Below are 18,168 nucleotides of genomic sequence, written 5' to 3'. Positions count from 1 at the left end.
TCTTGTGGATAAAAAAATACTTGGTATAATTTGGACAATTTGGAATGAAAGGTTAAATGAAGTTATGTTTAATGGCAGATGGATATTGCCAAATATTATTAAAAATCAAGTAGTGTTTATGGAGAAAGAGTGGGGGTCTTTAGGGATGTAAAAAATGAAGGAATATAATACAGAATGTTAGTTCTTTTTGTAAATATGTATATTGTAAATGAAAATCCACTACCCATTAGTGCTTGTCGCAATCTTAACACAGTGTTGGATGGGAGAACAGCACTCAGAAAGATCCAAGATGGCAGATAGCACAAAGGTAAATTCTGACGCATTATTTGAGGTTCTACAGGAGTCTGAGGGGCTGTTCCGGCAAAATGTATGTGCTTCACTGGAAGTAAACGTTCAAATCAATGATGGGTATTTTATTACAACCCTCCATTTTGGGGGGTGGGGGGTGCAGAATTGTATTTTGGGTGAATTATTGTCACAGACTGAGCCAGAGATTGCAAAAGATGTTTTATGTGATGAAATTATGGGCAAAATCCTGCCGGAAGAATCAGAAACCATTTTAAAAAAAAGGTTGCCAGAAAAAAGAAATCATATGCTGAGACTATTAAGGAATCTACAGTGAAAGTGATGAGATGATCAGAAGAAAGGAAATGTCCAGAACCAAAGGAAATTCATGTCAAGAATTCAGGACAAGGAAGAAAGAAATGGAGAGAGATGACTTTTGGGATAATTTAATGGTCCCTTTGGGAGTGAAGACTCCTGAGTTAAGAACTTTTATTCTTATTAGTATAGAGACATTTTGTGACATTATTTTTAAGCTGGTTTTATTCTGGAAAGTTTTTAAAGGGAGTATGAAAAGAAAAAAATGTAATCCATGGAACTTTTATGTCATCAATGCATTTCAAAGAAAATAAAGAAAACGCATCTTCAGTTTTGAACTGAAGTTGAAAAAGACATTAAGGAGTAATTTAAGCAAACATAAAGAAGTTGCGGATATTAGGAAAGTGCATAATAGATGCTTATGGACTGATGGATGGGATTTTCATAGTGTACTGAAAATGGAGAAAGAAAGTAAATGTCCATATCCCTAGTATAATAAATATAGAAGGTAATGGGAGTGTTGTAAAATATTGGGGACAGCCTAAAACATGATTTTCTGTGGACAAGATGATAATTTGGTAAGTAACTGTGATAAGAGGAAATATTACAGTTGTGGGGAAACCGGTCATGATGCACAAAAAGTATTAATTGAAATGTTATAAAGGTAACAAAATTGGGCATTCATGGATGGATTGTAATCCAGAGAAAAAGGATGATGAATAAGAAAAGAGTGAGGATAATATACAGAAAGAAGAAACATTCCTAATAAAAGATAAAGAGGAAGTAGGGAAGCAAGATCAGGGTAAAGATAAGGATAAAGAAAAGAATGAAACTGAAGATATAGAAGAAGTTTCTAACATAAGTGATGAGGAAGATATAAATTGTAAAATAGTGAAAGTTAAAAATAATTCACCTGGCAAAAGTATAAGAGACAGAACAAGAAAGTTTTACAAGTATAAGTGTAAAAGAGAAAAAGAAAGGAAATGGATAAAACAAATGTGATAAATACTCCAAATTTCTGGTAAAGTACAACATAGACATGATGACAACTTTAGAGTTTTTTTCAGTAAATGTAAATAGCATTAAAAATATAAGTAGAAGAATAGGCATCTTTAAGTGGTATAGTAGTTGTGATGTTCACATAATAATATTGGATGATGTAAGATTTTTGACACACAAAGAATTTTTACAAAGAAACTCTTAGGAAAAGATGTAACATGGAACCTAGTCAAAGAACTATGTTTTTATATAGTTGTACTTTGAAGGAAGTCATTGAAAATATTGAATATAACACTGGTAATGGGAAGATTAAGTATTGTAGATCTTGTGACATAGTCAGGTGTTTAGAATTATAGCTTTGAATGCCTATGTTACAAGTAAAAAAGGGGAGCATTTATTTCATGAAATCCTGTATTGTGTATTAATTAGTATGAACATAATGAGCGATATTAATTGTGGTTTGAAAGTAAAGAAGAAGAGAGGAAATAATGTTAAGAAAGATTTTGAAATTAAAATGTGGTAATTTAAATATTTGGAATAATAATTTGTGGACTTAGACTAAAATAAATTATTTTATTATATTGCAACTTTTAAATACAGCTAAGGGAGAGACACTTGTTAAGAGGCTTTTCAGATCACTCAACCGTATGTATAGAAATGCAAGAAAATAAGGAGTATATTAGACTGGGAAAAGGAATAAAACGAATAAATGAGAAATTATGGGATGAAAATGGAAAGAAAATAAATATGCAGTTATGGAAAGATTACATTTACCCTTCTTCTTTTGGCTTTTTACCGGTTATGGGTCGCCACAGCAGAACTCCGGTCCGCTAATGATTGGCAGTAGATTTTTTACGGGTGCTGAGGTGCCAGCTCGACGCCCAACCTTCAACGAAGGCACCCCCATTCTACGCATGTCTTTCGAACATCACTCGACCGTGGGGAGGACATGCAGACTCTACACAGAAAGCGATCCAGCCATGAATCGAACTGGAGAACCTCTTGCTGTGAGGCAACAATGCTACAGCTGCACCACCGTGGCTTCACCCTATAGCATGTTATAAAACTGGATGAGTGGTGGCTAGATTTTAAAGAAAAATATAAAAATGTTTTAGAATAGCAGTCGAGTTTAAGAAAAGTGTAAAAAAATAAATTACAAAACAATGTGTATAGATGCTTTAAAGAATTTGGAAAGGAATGATAAGGGGTACTGTGTGACAGAATGGAGACTGTATGAAAAGAATCAAGAGAAAATTAATTGTTATTTAAGCAAAGGTAAAAGAGATGCGGTATCAGCTTATTTGAGCAGTACAGTTAAAGGGAATACTATTATAATGAGAAAAATGAAAGATGACAGAGGAAAGAGAAGGTCAACCCAGGAACAATTTATGAATATTGTTGTAAATTATGTAAAGAAAATGTGTCAAAATAGAAAGTTCAAAAAAGAAGGGTATGTTAAAAAAAATTAACAGAGCAAGAAAATAAAGAATTGGAAAACAATATTTCTTTATATGAATTAGACAAGGTTCTTGTGCAAGTTAATTTACAGTCCGTTTCAGGACCAGATGAAATAGGATGCCATTTTTATAATAATTTTACAAATTGGCAGAAAAGAAAAACACCTAAAAGTTACAAATTAGTGGTTAAATGAAGGTTTTAAGTATAAAGATTTATGCAATAATATACTTAAATTTCTAAGGAAAAAAAGGAAGATAAAAATCCAAATGAAAATTGGAAACCTGTGCAGATAAGATTTTTATGAAAATAATTCAGAAAAAAATATAAAGTAAAATAAAATGTATTATGGAAGATGATGTCTATAGTTTAAAGGGAAAAGGATGTCAGGAATTAATAGTAAGAGAAATTGTAGATGATATTACCAACAAGACTAATGAAACAAACATTTTAATAGGAGATTTAAATAAAACGTTTGATACAGTACATCTTGAACTTTTGTGAACAGTTATGGATGAGTATAAGATCAGTGAAAAATATTAAGAATTAATGCATGTTCTGCTTTAATAAAAAAGAGTGTAAAAATTTTATTGAATGGATGGTTAAGTGAAGAAATAAAGAATGGCATATGTCAGGGATGTCCTATGAGTAGTGTATTTTTCCTTTAGTTTATATTGGTTAGAAATGTACATTTCCATATGAAAGGTGTTACTTGTTTTACTAATAAAGGGATAAAAGTTCCAGTTATGTTTGCTTTTGCTGATGACATTGTAAGACATGACTTTAAATAAAGAGAAAAGTAAAGGACTGCGTGATGTAGTAAAATAGGAGGATTGCCTTTTTCCATGAAAAATCACTGTGTTAGGAATACGATTTGGGGGTAAAAATGTAAATGAACAATGAAATAGGGTAATAGGTGAAATCAAGGAGATATGTTTTTTGAAAACACACTGTCGTTTAATAAAAAGATGTATTTGATGAAACATAAAATGAGAGGAAGGTGTGGTGTAAAAATATCATGATACATTATTATGCTGATACTTGGGCTGAGCTTGCGTATGAAAAAGAAGCTATAAAAGTACAAAAGCATGGTGTAATAAGCAAGTAGAATGCTAAAATGTATTATGGAGATTAGTAGTTAATAAATTACCAGTAAATTGAAATATGCCATATAAAAAACAATCGGTGAAATAATTTGTATATATTGTGGTAAAGAAGAAACTGTGGAACATGTCTTGCAATATATAAGGTTTGCTAAAGTGTGGAAAAAAATTATGTGACATACAGTTCTTTGAAAATATAAAGTAGGTAAATGAAATAAATGTGGATATGATTATGTATGGATATTGTAGCCATAAAATTAAGGAATATGTTAGTAAAATAGATAAAAGATTATTTTAAGTTGTGTGGTCCATTTCAAATGAAAATATAAGTGAAATCATGTTTAATGGTAAATGGAGACGTAGTAATTTTAAGAAAAATTAGATTGGTGGATGTGGAAAAAGGAGTGGAGTCAAATAAGGATAATGAAGAAAGAAGCTTAACATAATGGAAAGTAAAATATTTATAATTGTATTACAGTAACAGAGAAAAGGAAAATTGACGGTGGTGGTGGTGCTGCGGTAGCGTTGTCGCCTCACAGTAAGATGCTGTCCGGTTCGATTCTCAGCTAGAGCGTCTTCTGCGGGAGACATGCGTGAATGGGCATACCTTCGTTGAAGGTTGTGCATCAGGCCTGGCAAAAGCCGGTACATAAAAATCAACTGCCAATCATTAGCGGACCGGAGTTCCGCTGTGGCGACCCCTAACCGGGAAAAGCCGAAAGACACAAACAACAAAGAAAAGGAAAATTGCACACTGTATGAATTGTAAATATGTAAATGTGTAAGTTTGTGAATAACATTGTAAGTACTATTTTAAGTAAAGAACCACTACTGTTTTTGATGGTTGACATGGATCCTTTACATTCACCTGAGCTACCACATACTCAAGCAGACCATGGTGTCATTTCTCATCCAAAGGACGACACACTTTCTGGATATACCATTGCATCCCACCCATAGTCAACTCACTTCACCTAATAACTCCTGCGGGAAACTGAAAGGCTGCCAGCCCAGCTAGATAGAATCTTGTAAATAATTCTGTGTGATTTGTAAATATCAGTATAATCCACAGGCTGGTTTTACAAATGTAAAAAAGAACTATATGTTATGATTAAACTATATGTTTTACTGAGCTTCAAAAATGTAACCACAGTGCACTCTGCTGGAAGAAAGCTGATAAGTCCAGCATTGTATGACTGTTTGATCTCAAGCTGTGATGTCTGGACCAGCAAATTATTTCTATTGTTTTGAGAACAGAGTCAGTTGCTAGATTTTACATATGTCTTTTATTGCTGTGGCTGCCTGGCCAGGTGCAAGATCAATGAACTGTTAAACATTCTGAGTTTCTGTTAGCCTGGGAAATTAAACCAGAGAAGTGTCAAGAATGATGTAATCTAAAATGAGTCAGCAGTGATGTATTATCAATTTAATACTTTCTCAGTGAGAGAGAATTATAGTATTTTATATTTGCCTTCAGAAGTAACATCACCACCATTTGCATGCTCTGTATGCAAGTAGGATCTTAGGCTTTAGTATTTCTCTTAGAAATAGATAGAAAATAGTAATATTGGGCTAGCTGTTTTCTATATTTATGTCAAACTATTCTACAGTATTATTTTAAGCATTTTCCTGTGATCTCTGGACTCTTGACCAGTACTGTGTTGAATTGAGGTGATTTGTCTTGTGTTTTATTATTTATTATTAAATATTTTAAACCTTTCAACTGTGGCTGTTTTATGTAGAGATAATTTAAGCTTGCATGTGTTTAGTAATACTGTACTAAGCCACTCCAAGCCCTAAAAGTTCTGGTCACACTTCGATGTGGATAATAGTATTGTACAGTAACACTGGACACCTTTGGTAAGGGCCTAATTAGAAGCTGATATTAGTGGTTGATGGCAGTAATTACTACCTTATAGTCTGGACCGAAAGGGGACACAGCTGGAGAACCTGTCCCAGCCTTCCCCAGGAGTGTCTGTGGGTCTGTATATAAATCAAATCTTAGTGTGTGTCACCTACTTGGGTAGGGACACGAAGCACTGGTTGGACAGAGAGGGTGCTGGAGGTGAGATCTGGACCCTATACCTGTGCCAGTGGGAGTCTTAATGTGGATCTGGAGAGAAAGGGAGCAACCAGCCCCAGACTGACTGTGATCTCTGTGTGCTTTTAAGGGAAATTGTACTTTACTGTGTGTGTACTTGTTTTCCTCCCAATGTGCATGCCCATCACTGGTGTTAGTGGTGAGGATTGAGGCTCCTTGATAACTGGGCCACATATTAATTGGTTGGCAGTGGTGGGATATCCACACCACATATTAATTGTTTGGCAGTGGTGGGATATCCGCATCAAGTGTTAATTTTTGATAGTGGTGAGTTAGCCACATCACATACCAATTGGCTTGTAGTGGTGTGGGTAGTGAATTCCTATAGCTTGTGTACAGTGATCACTGAAGGTGTTTTTGTACTCTAAATCAGCCATGCAGTGAATATTCAGAGTTCAGATCACGATTGTTTTATTTCTTTTGTTAGCTTTGTTAGTCAGGGAAAGCAGGCAAGCATGTCAGCAGAGGAGTACAGTAAGCTGACAATGAGCCAGTTGGATGAGATGTGCCAGGCTAAAGGACTGGTACGTGGAAACCTGACTAAAGCAGACCTGATTGCAGCTTTGGTCACAGCTGCAGCAGAAAATAGCAATCGGGAGGACAATCAGACTGGCCGTGAAGATGTACAACACTCAGAGAATGGACAGCTCAACCTTTCTGCAGAGGACTTAAAAATCCAGACTTGAGTTGTAGGCTAGGTGTTTGGAAATGGAAGCTGTGGAGAAGGAGAGGCAGAGGCAACACGAAAAGGAGATGCTGACTCTTTGCCAGAGTCATGGAGGTAATGGGGAAGGGAGTAACTGGACCCCAGAAGCACAAAAATGTCAGTAAAGTTCTTCCACAGTTTACAGAGGGGGATAATTTTGATAGTTTCATTCAAATGTTTGCAATAGTGTGTAAACAGTATGATGTTGACCAAAGGCTTTGGGTACGGTTCCTGACCCCCTTACTCCATGATAGAGATGTAGTTGTGTTGTCCAAGATATCTGAGCATGAATTTTTTGATTATACTGCTGTTAAGAATTTTTTGCTAGAATTTTTTAAGCTAACACCTGAAGCTTATAGGAAAAAGTTTTGTGAGCATAGACGCAAGGCAGATGAAAGTGTGTGTGAATATGTTGCTGAACTGAGCACTTATTTTCATAGGTGGGTGAGTGGATGTCAGGTCACCATTTTGAAGGGCTGACAGACCTTTTGGTGACGGAACAAACCCTTAGCACTTTGCCTGAGGACATGAGGATCTGGATAGCTGATAGACAATGTGCTACTTCAGATGAGTTGGGGAAGAAGGGAGATGTATACCTAGCAAGAAGGGCATCCCTGCACAGGAAAGGGACACCCAGTGGTGCTCGTGGGTCTAAGGGAACTCATGGTGAGCAGCTCAGACTGCCCCAACAGACTCTGACAGTAGCAGGGGAAGCCTCTAGTCCAGGCACATGTCCAGGACCTTGTGTTAAATGTTTTGAATGCAACCAGTGGGGCCATGTGGCATATAGATGTCCATGGAGGCAAGGTGGGGAAGAAAAGGTTGGAAAGACAGTACGTGGGAAAGACAAAATTGCAATAGTAGGTTGTCTTGAGACAACAAGGGTACCAAACTAGCACCAGAGGTTATATCCTATCATAGTGAATGGCAAATAGGCCATAGCTAAGAGAGAGACAGCCTCTCACATATCCATTTTGAAGCCTGCAGTGGTTACAGAGGAGAGCTACTTGCCTGGGCAGTCTACTCCAGTCAGGGCTTTAGGAGGGACCCCATTCCAAATACCTTTGGCTAGAGTTCACCTTGACTGGGAGGGTGGAAAAGGAAGCCACCAAGTAGGTGTGTTTGAGGATATCCCTGCAGATGTCCTGATAGGGAATGATTTTGATAATGCAGTACCATGTGCTCATGCAGTTACATGCAGTTAGGCTGCGAGACAACGATGTGGTTCTGGTAACCTGGAGGAGACCCAGACAGATCGCACACTTGCAGACAGGACTGGTGAGGTGGTTAGCTCAGGGAGGGAGTTAGCCTGTAGCAGTGAGACTGAAGGTGAGCCACAGCTGCTTGTGGGTACTGATGTTCCCTTGGGCAGAGTGACTGCAAGGTTAGAGGTGAGTAGTAGTACCCAGGCTGACAGTGAGGCACCGCTGTCAAAGGATACCAGACTTCCTGTGGAAGGGGAGCTGGGAAGGGTTACATCGAGAGACTTGAGACAGGCTCAGCTCTCAGACCTACATTGCAAGGCCTGAGGCAGGTAGCTAGTGAGGCACCTGATTCTCAAGGGTAGGGGGAGTCTGTATACTGGGACAAAGGGTTACTGTATAGAGAGTGGACTCCTGAGGGAGGGCTAGAAGGTGAGAGAATACAGCAGTTGGTAATGCCCTACAGCCTACTGTCTGTCTCTTCTAGCCATAACGCATGATATTCCCTTTGCAGGTCATATGGGCATAAAATATACCAAGAGACGTATTATGTCCTAAACTTCAGGACAAGGCTCGGGGAACTCAAGGACTTGGCCCAGGAGAACCTGGCAGAAGCCCAACAACAGAAAAGGGTATGGGTATGGTATGACAGGAATGCTTGAGCTATAGAGTATGCTGTAGGGCAGCAGGTAATGGTTCTCATTCCTGTCAGACAAAACAAGCTGCAATCAGCTTGGGAGGGATCCTACAAGGTGGTAAGAAAAGTAAGTGATGTTAACTACATGGTGGAATGGCTAGGCAAGAGGCAGGAGCAGAAATTGTACCATGTTAACATGATGAAACCTTACCATGATAGAGATGCCCTTGTGCTGAGTATTTGCAGTGGATTGTAGGAGGAGTATGAGGGAGATCTGATGACTGATTTCCTCAGTGAGGCTTGGACTGACACCTCAGTGGAAGAGGTAGCAATGTCCCAGCAGGTATCTCCTACCCAGGTGTGAGAAATCCGGGCAGTGTGCAGACACGCTGACTGGGAAACCAGGGTGCACTCACCTGGTGCAGCACCAGGTGGATACAGGACCCCAAAGGCCTATTAAGCAGGCCCCTTAAAGGGTGCCTGAGGGAGGCAAACAAACTCTGAGGAAGGAGATACAGGAAATGTTGGAATTAGGGGTAATTCAAGAGTCTAACAGTCCCTGGGCCTTCTCAGTGGTGCTGGTGCCAAAGAAGGATGGCAGCACCAGGTTCTGTGTGGACTACAGGAAATTAAATAACCACAGAGAGTCAGATGCTTACCCCATGCCTAGGACAGATGAGGCCCTAGAGCATCTGGGTGGGGTTAAGTATCTTACTACCATTGATCTTACCAAGGGTTACTGGCAAGTGCCCTTGACTCCCAGTACTAGAGAGAGATCAGCCTTTGTGACTCCTTTTGGCTTGTATGCGTTCAGAAAAATGCCCTTTTGGATGAAAAATGCCCCAGTGACTTTCCAGAGGCTGGTAGATCATATCCTAGAAGGAGGGTTTGCCCTTGCTTACCTAGATTATATTGCCATCTACAGCCTTTCCTAGCAAGAGCACCTTCAACATGTCAGGAGGTGCTGGGCAGACTATAGAGGGCAGGGTTGACCATTAAGCCCAGCAAATGCCAGGTGGGTATGGCAGAGGTCTCCTACCTGGGACATAGAGTGGGGAGAGGTAAGTTAGGCCAGAACCTGCCAATGTGGAAGCCATTCAGGCATGGCCTGAACCTGTTGCCAAAAAGCAGATGAGGACATTCTTAGGGACAGCAGTGTATTACAGAAAGTTTGCCCCCAGTTATAGTACCATAGCTGCTCCCCTCACAGACCTCACAAGGAAAAATGGGCTAGATAAGGTAGTGTGGACCACAGCATGTGAGCAGGCATTCCAGAAGCTTTTGGGAGGACCCCTGTGTTAGCCAGTCCAGATTACAGCAAAGAATTTGTTGTGCAGGTGGATGCTTCGAACCGTGGGGTGGGGGCTGTACTTAGCCAGATTTCTTCAAAGGGAGAAGAGTACCCAGTGGTTTATCTCAGTCATAGGCTCCAATCCAGGGAGGAATGCTATGCAGCTGCAGAAATGGAACGTCTAGCCATAGTGTGGGTACTGCAGAAACTTCAGCCTCATCTGTATGGAGGAAATTCACTGTAGTTACAGATCACAATCCACTAACATGGCTACACAGAGCCAGCCAGCAACATTCTAAGTTGCTAAGATGGAGCCTAGGGTTGCAAGTATATGATGCATCAGTGCAGCACCACAGTGGGATTAGCAATGCCAATGCAGATGAGCTCTCAAGACAGGGAATGGGTTAAGGTTTACTCAGATTGACCTAACCCTCTTAAGCAACGTTTCTCAAGTTTCACTTGAAAAACTAGCTTGAGTTCTCAGGCAGGGGAGAAATGTGAAAAACTGAAAGGCTGCCAGCCCAGCCAGATAGAATCTTGTAAATAATTTTATGTGATTTGTAAATACTAATATAATCCACAGGCTGGTTTTACAAATGCAAAAAAGAACTAACTATATGTTTTGATTAAACTATATGTTGTACTGAGCTTCAAAAATGTAACCACAGTGCACTCTGCTGGAAGAAAGCTGATAAGTCAAGCATTGTATGACTGATCTCAAACTCAGAGCCGTGATGTCTGGAGTCGTTCTCTTAGAAATAGATAGAAAATAGTAAGATTGGATTAGCTGTTTTCTATATTTGTCAGACTGTTCTACAGTATTATTTTAAGCATTTTCCTGTGATCTCTGAACTCTTGACTAACACTGTGTTGAATTGAGAAGATTTGTCTTGTGGTTTTATTATTAAATATTGTTAAACCCTATCAACTGTGGCTGTTTTGTGTAGAGATAAGTTAAGCTCTAGAGTACTTGCATGTATTTAGTGATGCTGTACCAAGCCACTCCAATAGCCTTAAAAGTTCTGGTCACACTTACTATTTGGATAATAGTATTGCTTAGTAAAATTGGACACCCTTTGGTAAGGGTCTTATTAGTAGCTGATATTAGTGATTGGTGGCAGTAATTACTACCTTATAGTCTGGGCCAAAAGAGGGCACAGCTGGAGTACCTGTGCCAGCCTTCCCCAGGAGTGTCTGTGGGTTTGTATGTAAATCAAATCTTAAAAAGTTTGTGTGTGTGTGAGTGAGTGAGAGCGAGCTACTTGGACAGGGACATGAAGCACTGGTTGGACAGAAAGGGTGATGGAGGTTTTAGCTTGACCACTAGGCTGAGATATGGACCCTATAGCTGTGCCAGCCGGGAGTCTTATTGAGGATCTGGAGAGAAAGGGAGAACCCAGCTCCAGACTGACCGTGATCTCTCTCTGCTCTTAAGGGAAATTGTACTTTACTGTGGGTGTACTTGTTATCCTCCCAATGTGCATCGCCATCACTGTTGTTAATGGTGAGGATTGAGGCTCCTTGATTACTGGGCCAGTGCACGGGCATCACAACTCCTGTGATAAGAAATGACACCATCAGATACTTTATATAGACTTCTACACTTTTCTGTCAAATGAATTTTCATTTAAATGAGTTTTCAATAAAATTGGTTCAACCATTTGTGTTTCAGTCAAATGAACATTCAGTTAAATGTCATAGACCTGTTTTATATCTTACCGGCATGTATTTGTGAATGCAAAAGTTAATAATACTATCATAGAACTGTGCTGGGCCCATAATGCAGAAGGATTAATTTGGTTCTACTACCCAGATGACACAGACCTGGCCTGCAGCTCAGGTATTGAAGGAGCCATCTTGGGAGCTTGTGTGATTGAGTGGCCAGTTCATGCTTTCCCATCCTTCCAGAAGTGAGGCAGAACAGTCCACAGCAGTACTGACACCTATCAGAGACTGTTGTAGAGAAGCAGCTGTGGCTCAAGCAGTGTATGATGTTGCATGGGGCTAAACCTTTGTGGAAGTATGTATAGGTTGGTCTTGGCCTTAAAGGTACTTTGCTTATCAGAGCTACTACAAGAGTAATGGGGTTATGACATGCATGACTTTTGACGGCTGTCTCATTGATGGCCTCCTGTGATCAACTGTTGTCCTCTAGACACAAATGGGCCAGTCTCTTAATTGCTGATGATCTTCTGATATGGGTAGAAAAAGAACCAAGTATTATAGAACATAATCCTGATCATATTTATCACAGTCTTTTTCCAAAGTATGTCATGTATTTCATCATATATTAATTCTGCATTCATTTGATCATTGTGTGTAGTCTTATTTTCTGTTGCGTACTAGAAAAAGTATTTGATTTTTACCTCTGGTTTATATTCTGACCTGGCCTAAAAATGGCCCTTGAGGGTCAGTGCTGTACCCTGCTTAACAAAACTAAATAAATAAATATTTGCTGAAAAATTTAAAAAAAAAAGGTAAGTGTATACTATCAGTAAATACTTAACTTTTGTCAACAAGCTGATAAATTTTGCAATAAGTTTGACGTTTAAACAACTAGTCTTTGCCCTTTTGGTATTTAGTTGCTTATATCATTTTCTGTTTAGTTGAGTCCAGGTAAAATAAGCCAGCTAAAGCAGACTTGATTGTTGTTATTGATATTAAACCTACCCTCGGGTTATCTAATTTAGGATTTTAGTCTATTTAATAAGAGGGTACAGGGGCAAATCATCTTGCAGTTATATGTGTGTGTTTGTGTGTGGGGCTGCATGCCCTCACATAAACATATTGTTTTTTTAGCCTCTTTCCTTGAGTTGGTTAATTTTAGTGGGACATGACAGAATGTGAGATAACCATTCTATATTATCTGTTTACAGCTAGTTTGTAAAACAAAATGGAGTACTAGTACTAAATGGGGATTTTAAAATTAAGATGAAAAAAGTGTTAAATCTTGTGGGTATTAGAATGTGCAGAATGTGCTGATATTGGGTGTGAAGATATTAACTGAAGGTTAACATGGGGATCTTTCACATGTGATGGTCATTAGTATAGGAGCAGATGAGTCAGGAGCATGAGTTAAAATTAAAGTAAGCTAATGGGCAGACATCTCAATATCTACCTGGCTTAAGAATATAACAGAAACAGGGTAGGCAGGGTGGACAAAGCCTTCACACAGTAGTCTGTTATGGCAGTTGAATGAAGAAAATTTTGAAATGGCTTTCCTTGTTACCTTAATTGCAAAGACTTGTTTGCTGCTCCTACCGTTTTACACAAGCAGTTAATCTCCTGTAGGCATGAAGAAAAAAAGCAATGTATTCTTAATACCTTAACCTAGAACTGTTAGTACATTTAAGAAAATAATCTTTGAATAAAATGGCAGTACTGAAACACAAGAGAAAATCAAAAGGAGAAAAAAGCATCCCAAAAAATTAATTAATTAATTTCATTAAAAACAGATACCCTGTGTACTGTGTTCTGGTAACACTGAACTGTGCATTTTGCGTAGGAGATGACTAATGAGAATGACACCGCCAAAGTTTTAGCACTCTGGTTTGTGGTGCTGCTTATACTATGTTTCCTCATTGTCTTATACTTACACAAGAAACCAGTATAAGCTTTGAGTGCATTTTATGATAGGAATATACCATGAGTTATCTTTGTCACCTTTTCTAACCATGCATCACTTATTGTGTTGCTTGTCATCTAAATACAGGTTGACTGTGTCAGTTTATGTGGAGATACCAGTGCCATTACTGAGGTAAAGCTCCAAGGAACATTTTTAGAGGCAGAGCTTGTTAAACCTTGTGTTTTGCTGATGAGCAACATACAGCTTCTAGGACGGGACCGAGATGGAGCTTCAGAAGATCCAAGGGCAGTTTCTGCTTTTCGTCACCTCATAACGAAAATGCCTAAAAATTCCAGGTAAGAGGTTATGCCATGCTTCTCGGTGGAAATGAATTACTGGTGGTAAATGTCTTAATTGCCCCTTAAGTAACAGAGATAATGTAACTGTATTGCAGACTGGAGCTGTGGAAATGTATCTGCATGTTTTTTCCAGCTCTGACAGGCACTGTGTGCAATTTTGGGCTTCTTAAACATCTTTTTCTGTTCTAGTCAGCAGTTTTACGTTTTGTCTCTAATTCTCTTTGGAAGAAATTTGCACATACTGTTCCCATTTGCCCAAAAGTGATTCAGACACAATTTATGTACCATTGTTTAAATTAATTCATTTATTTATTTTTTTGTCATTTGGAAACCATGTAAGTGATCAGAACTGGCTGCATCATTTGTATTCTTAACTCAAGAAACAAAGAAAAAATATAAACTGCATGCAGTAGCAGATATCACCATTACATTGAAGTACATTCATTTAAAAATTCTTGTGTACTGAATAAGTACATGTCATTGATCTTCATTTTATTAGTAACCACAAAACCATTCCATGAAGTATATTTTTTTTAATGACTTAGAGGTCCTGGTTGACTCGAGGGGCTGTTGTCAAATTTTGTAACTGCAAGGCAGGGTGTTCCACAGCATAGGGCCCGTTATGGAAAAGGTTTTGCCTCTGTTAGTTTCGTTAGAAGGAAAGATAGACGGTAAGGAGAGGGGTTAGAGGAATTAAGAGTATGAGTGTGATGACATTAGTGGAGAATGTAGCAGAAGAGGGGCTGTAAAGTTGTAGAGGCTCATAGTTAAGTAAGCAGGATAAAAATATATGCTGTACAGTTGTATTGGTGAGGAAATGGTATTACTGAGAGTGGCACAGTGATATGCAGTAGGTAAAGACTAATAGAGCATACAAAATTAATTATAGCAACTGTCTTCTTTGTGCCTGGTAAAATAAAAAAAAATTAAATAGATGAAAACTTGATGCAAGTCTTCAAAGGAGAGTGAAGCATAAGCAAATATAATTTAGTATGCAAATGTAAAGAAAAAAATAGCTTTACAAAATCAGTTAAATAACTAGTTCAAAATATTTTAAATGATTTTCAGTACTGAGACCCCTTATAACATTTTAAAATAGATAAGCCTTCTTTCATGAAAAGAAGTTTATTTGCATTCATTTTAACAAAGGTTTTGTCTGTTGGCTTATTCTGCATGGTTGTATTAATTATCAGTGTTATACAGTCCTAGCAGCATCTAGTAGGATAATGAACCACTAAAGAAGAGGAAGGGTATAATTGTTCCCTACGTCATGAGAAGGCCACTCAAGGCCTTTATTTTTTTTTCCTTTTGAAGTATGGTTTTATTTCTGCAATTGAAGCATCCTACCATTACTGGTTGTAAATTATGCTGATGTAGTTATTTACTGGAGTGTGTTTCCTTGCACTTAATAGCTCACCAGAGGAGAAGGAAGATGGCAGATATTAGTTAGGGTTGTTAATGGCTAGTGCCATATAAAAAAACTTAGAGAAGGTTTTTTTTTTTTGAAAGTTGGGAACTAACCACTTTATCAGTAACCTCACCATGATACGGCCTAAAATGAGATTCTTTGTTTGGGAGTCACTGTTCAAAGTGACATAGTTTCTTTAGCAATATCTGAACATGGTTGCTGTTGAAGACAAATTACTTGGCTACTACTGGGGTATGTTTTCAGTTTGACAGAGAACTGCTTTTCCTTTTCACAAGCAAAAATCTGACCTTTGGTAGGGGGAGGTTAGGTAAGTTATAGATTGTTTTAAACTAGGAAGATATATTTTTTAAGTGTAATGTGTTCAGGAGATGGGGAAAAGTGTAAGCTGATTCAGCTGGGGTCCATGCTATAGTTTGTTTATTTGTGCAAGTTAGCATTCTGAATGAAAGAAGATGGTGGTTCTGATCAGCCAGCTACTGCTGTGCAAATTCTGTGGACTCCATTTTGTGCTTTACATTTGTTCCAGATAAGATAGTCTTCATTTTGTTGAGGTTAATGTTGTGTTCTGTAGAAATTACCTAGGCTAGTGCTGAGTTCACTGACTATGGTTAAAGATGGGGACTGGGAGTTCAGAGTCGCTGAGTACCTGTTTATTGACACTGCGAATAGCATTAACATTTAGGAAATTGAACTAAATGAAGGAGTTGATAAAAACAGGAGGATCTGAGTTCTGTGCTGTAGAGAAATAAAGCTGTATGTCACAGAAAGTCTGGTTGATTAGTGGCTTGGGTGCCTGTAGGAGCTCTCTGCCACTGCTTCTCACCCAGGGAGGCAGTTCTGGTTTGCCAAAAGGATGACAGCTGTTAGGAGCACTATTTGTTCACATAGTGGAGTCAAAGCCTGCTCAGTTAGTACTGTTATTGGTGTATCCCCACAATGAAGCCAAGGGGAATTCACCATGTGTTGGCATGCTTCCCCTCGGGAGACAGGGATCATGGAGCTTGGAGGAGCTGTTGAGGGAGGAGGGGATATGCCTTCCCCCAGGAGTAGTAAGCTGTCTCTCTCTACCACCTGCCTCTCTCCAGGGTAATGGATGGTCAGTCATCATTCCTGCGTGGTAACAAATGGAATAAAGAGTTCTCACCTAGCCTGGGAATTCCTGGCTCTTGAACCCTTGGAACGGGTGATCATTTGGGTGAAGGTAGAGGAGCCATCAGACACAAAACTAGGGGATAAGTTAAAAAAAAAAATAAGATTCTGTGAAGTTGAAGGGGAATTCAGAGTTACTGTCCTGGATACTGAAGCATCTGCAAGAGAGAGAGAGAAATCCAATGAATATTTTTTAGAGTTGAGATTGTGCTTAAAGCTGAAGCAAAGAAAAGGAAGTAGAAATAAATTTTTCTTCAGGATTTTGTTTAAATTTATTTGAGTGTTGGCTCATTGACTGCCAGCTTGTCAACTTCAGTCCATTGACTAAACCAACTTAATGAATATTTAGACTATTTGAATATGCACTCATTGATTAGATCACTGAAAAGAGTGCATGTCCTTTTGTACATATACAACGCACAATTTTCCCAACACATTTCATATATATATAGATATATATATATATATGTAGATGTAGATGTAGATGTAGATAGATATAGATAGATATATATAGATATATATATATAAGCTATACAGAGCGAGAGAGACTGTATGCATTCTATATCTGCATATTATGGACTACTCCCTATGCATATTTCTGTCTTCCTGCTGCTTACTGATCAGCAGGCACGGTCATTGATCAGTCTCTGATCAAAGCTTGGGTGTGACATTGTTTTTTTTTTTTTTTTCTATTAATGATCCTAACCCTACACCTTTGTGACCAACATGGACACTCGTATCAACGACTGGACATCCAATGCTTTCCTTGTGATGTGTGTGCTACAAAAGCAAATCAGAAATGGCCAGAAAAGCTATAAATCCAGTGAAATTCCCAGCCAAACAGTGATGCAAAGACAAAATAATTGTTTGCCCTTTCCAAATGTTTAAGAACCTCTGGCCTTTAGTAATCTACATTTTTGCACACTGTAAAGTAGATGAGAATACATGATAGACTGTTAGTATCCTTGAGGCCAAACACCAAGTTAATCATCACTTGCCTTAAAACCTGCAAATCCCTTAAACTTAGATATAAGGCAAAGCCCAGTGCTGGATGTGTGTTTATTTAGTATTTAGCTAGGTAAGACCTGCTATATACAGTTCAGTAAAGTAGATCTGTATTGAGATGTTTATTGATTTACATATTGTTTGCATGCATATGTATATTTGCATTTTGATGACTGGGACAGTCAGACTGGCAAAACCCCTTTTCATCAGAGGTTTTGGTAGAAAAACTCCACAATGCAATATAAAGGGCATTTGACATACCATTTCAGTATACAGCTATTAATTAGACGTTGAATGCAAAATGCGTACATTTTCATCTTGGGGAGTACGCTCATAGACATGGAAAGTAAGATTACATAAGCAGCATAACATAGTTTAAGTGTAGTCTAGGATGTGATGTATTATTACACAGTTCAGTAAGTTTCATATACTTGACTGAAGGCATGTTATGCATCTCGGATAGGTACTGATCATTTATTTGTACATATCAAATTTTATCCTGAATGAAAATGGTAACAATCTTATACATCTAGGCCTCAATTTCCTGAGGAACTATTGGTACATTGT

At 38.4% G+C, this 18,168-nt stretch overlaps 1 protein-coding gene across 1 annotated transcript in view; it reads left to right on the top strand.

Moving 5' to 3' along the window:
- The window catches only part of PEX6 (peroxisomal biogenesis factor 6), a 737,640-nt gene that overhangs the window by 289,972 nt on the left and 429,500 nt on the right, over positions 1 to 18,168 (top strand). Inside the window, exon 7 of the mRNA XM_044060276.1 lies at positions 13,807 to 14,015. Within this exon, the coding sequence (XP_043916211.1) occupies positions 13,807 to 14,015 (209 nt within the window). The remainder of the gene's footprint in view (positions 1 to 13,806; positions 14,016 to 18,168) is intronic.

Source organism: Protopterus annectens, chromosome 1.part0, assembly GCF_019279795.1.
Source record: "Protopterus annectens isolate FY-2018-M chromosome 1.part0, PAN1.0, whole genome shotgun sequence".
In the NCBI taxonomy this organism is placed as follows: domain Eukaryota; kingdom Metazoa; phylum Chordata; order Ceratodontiformes; family Protopteridae; genus Protopterus; species Protopterus annectens.
This window is presented reverse-complemented; position numbering and strand designations above follow the sequence as displayed.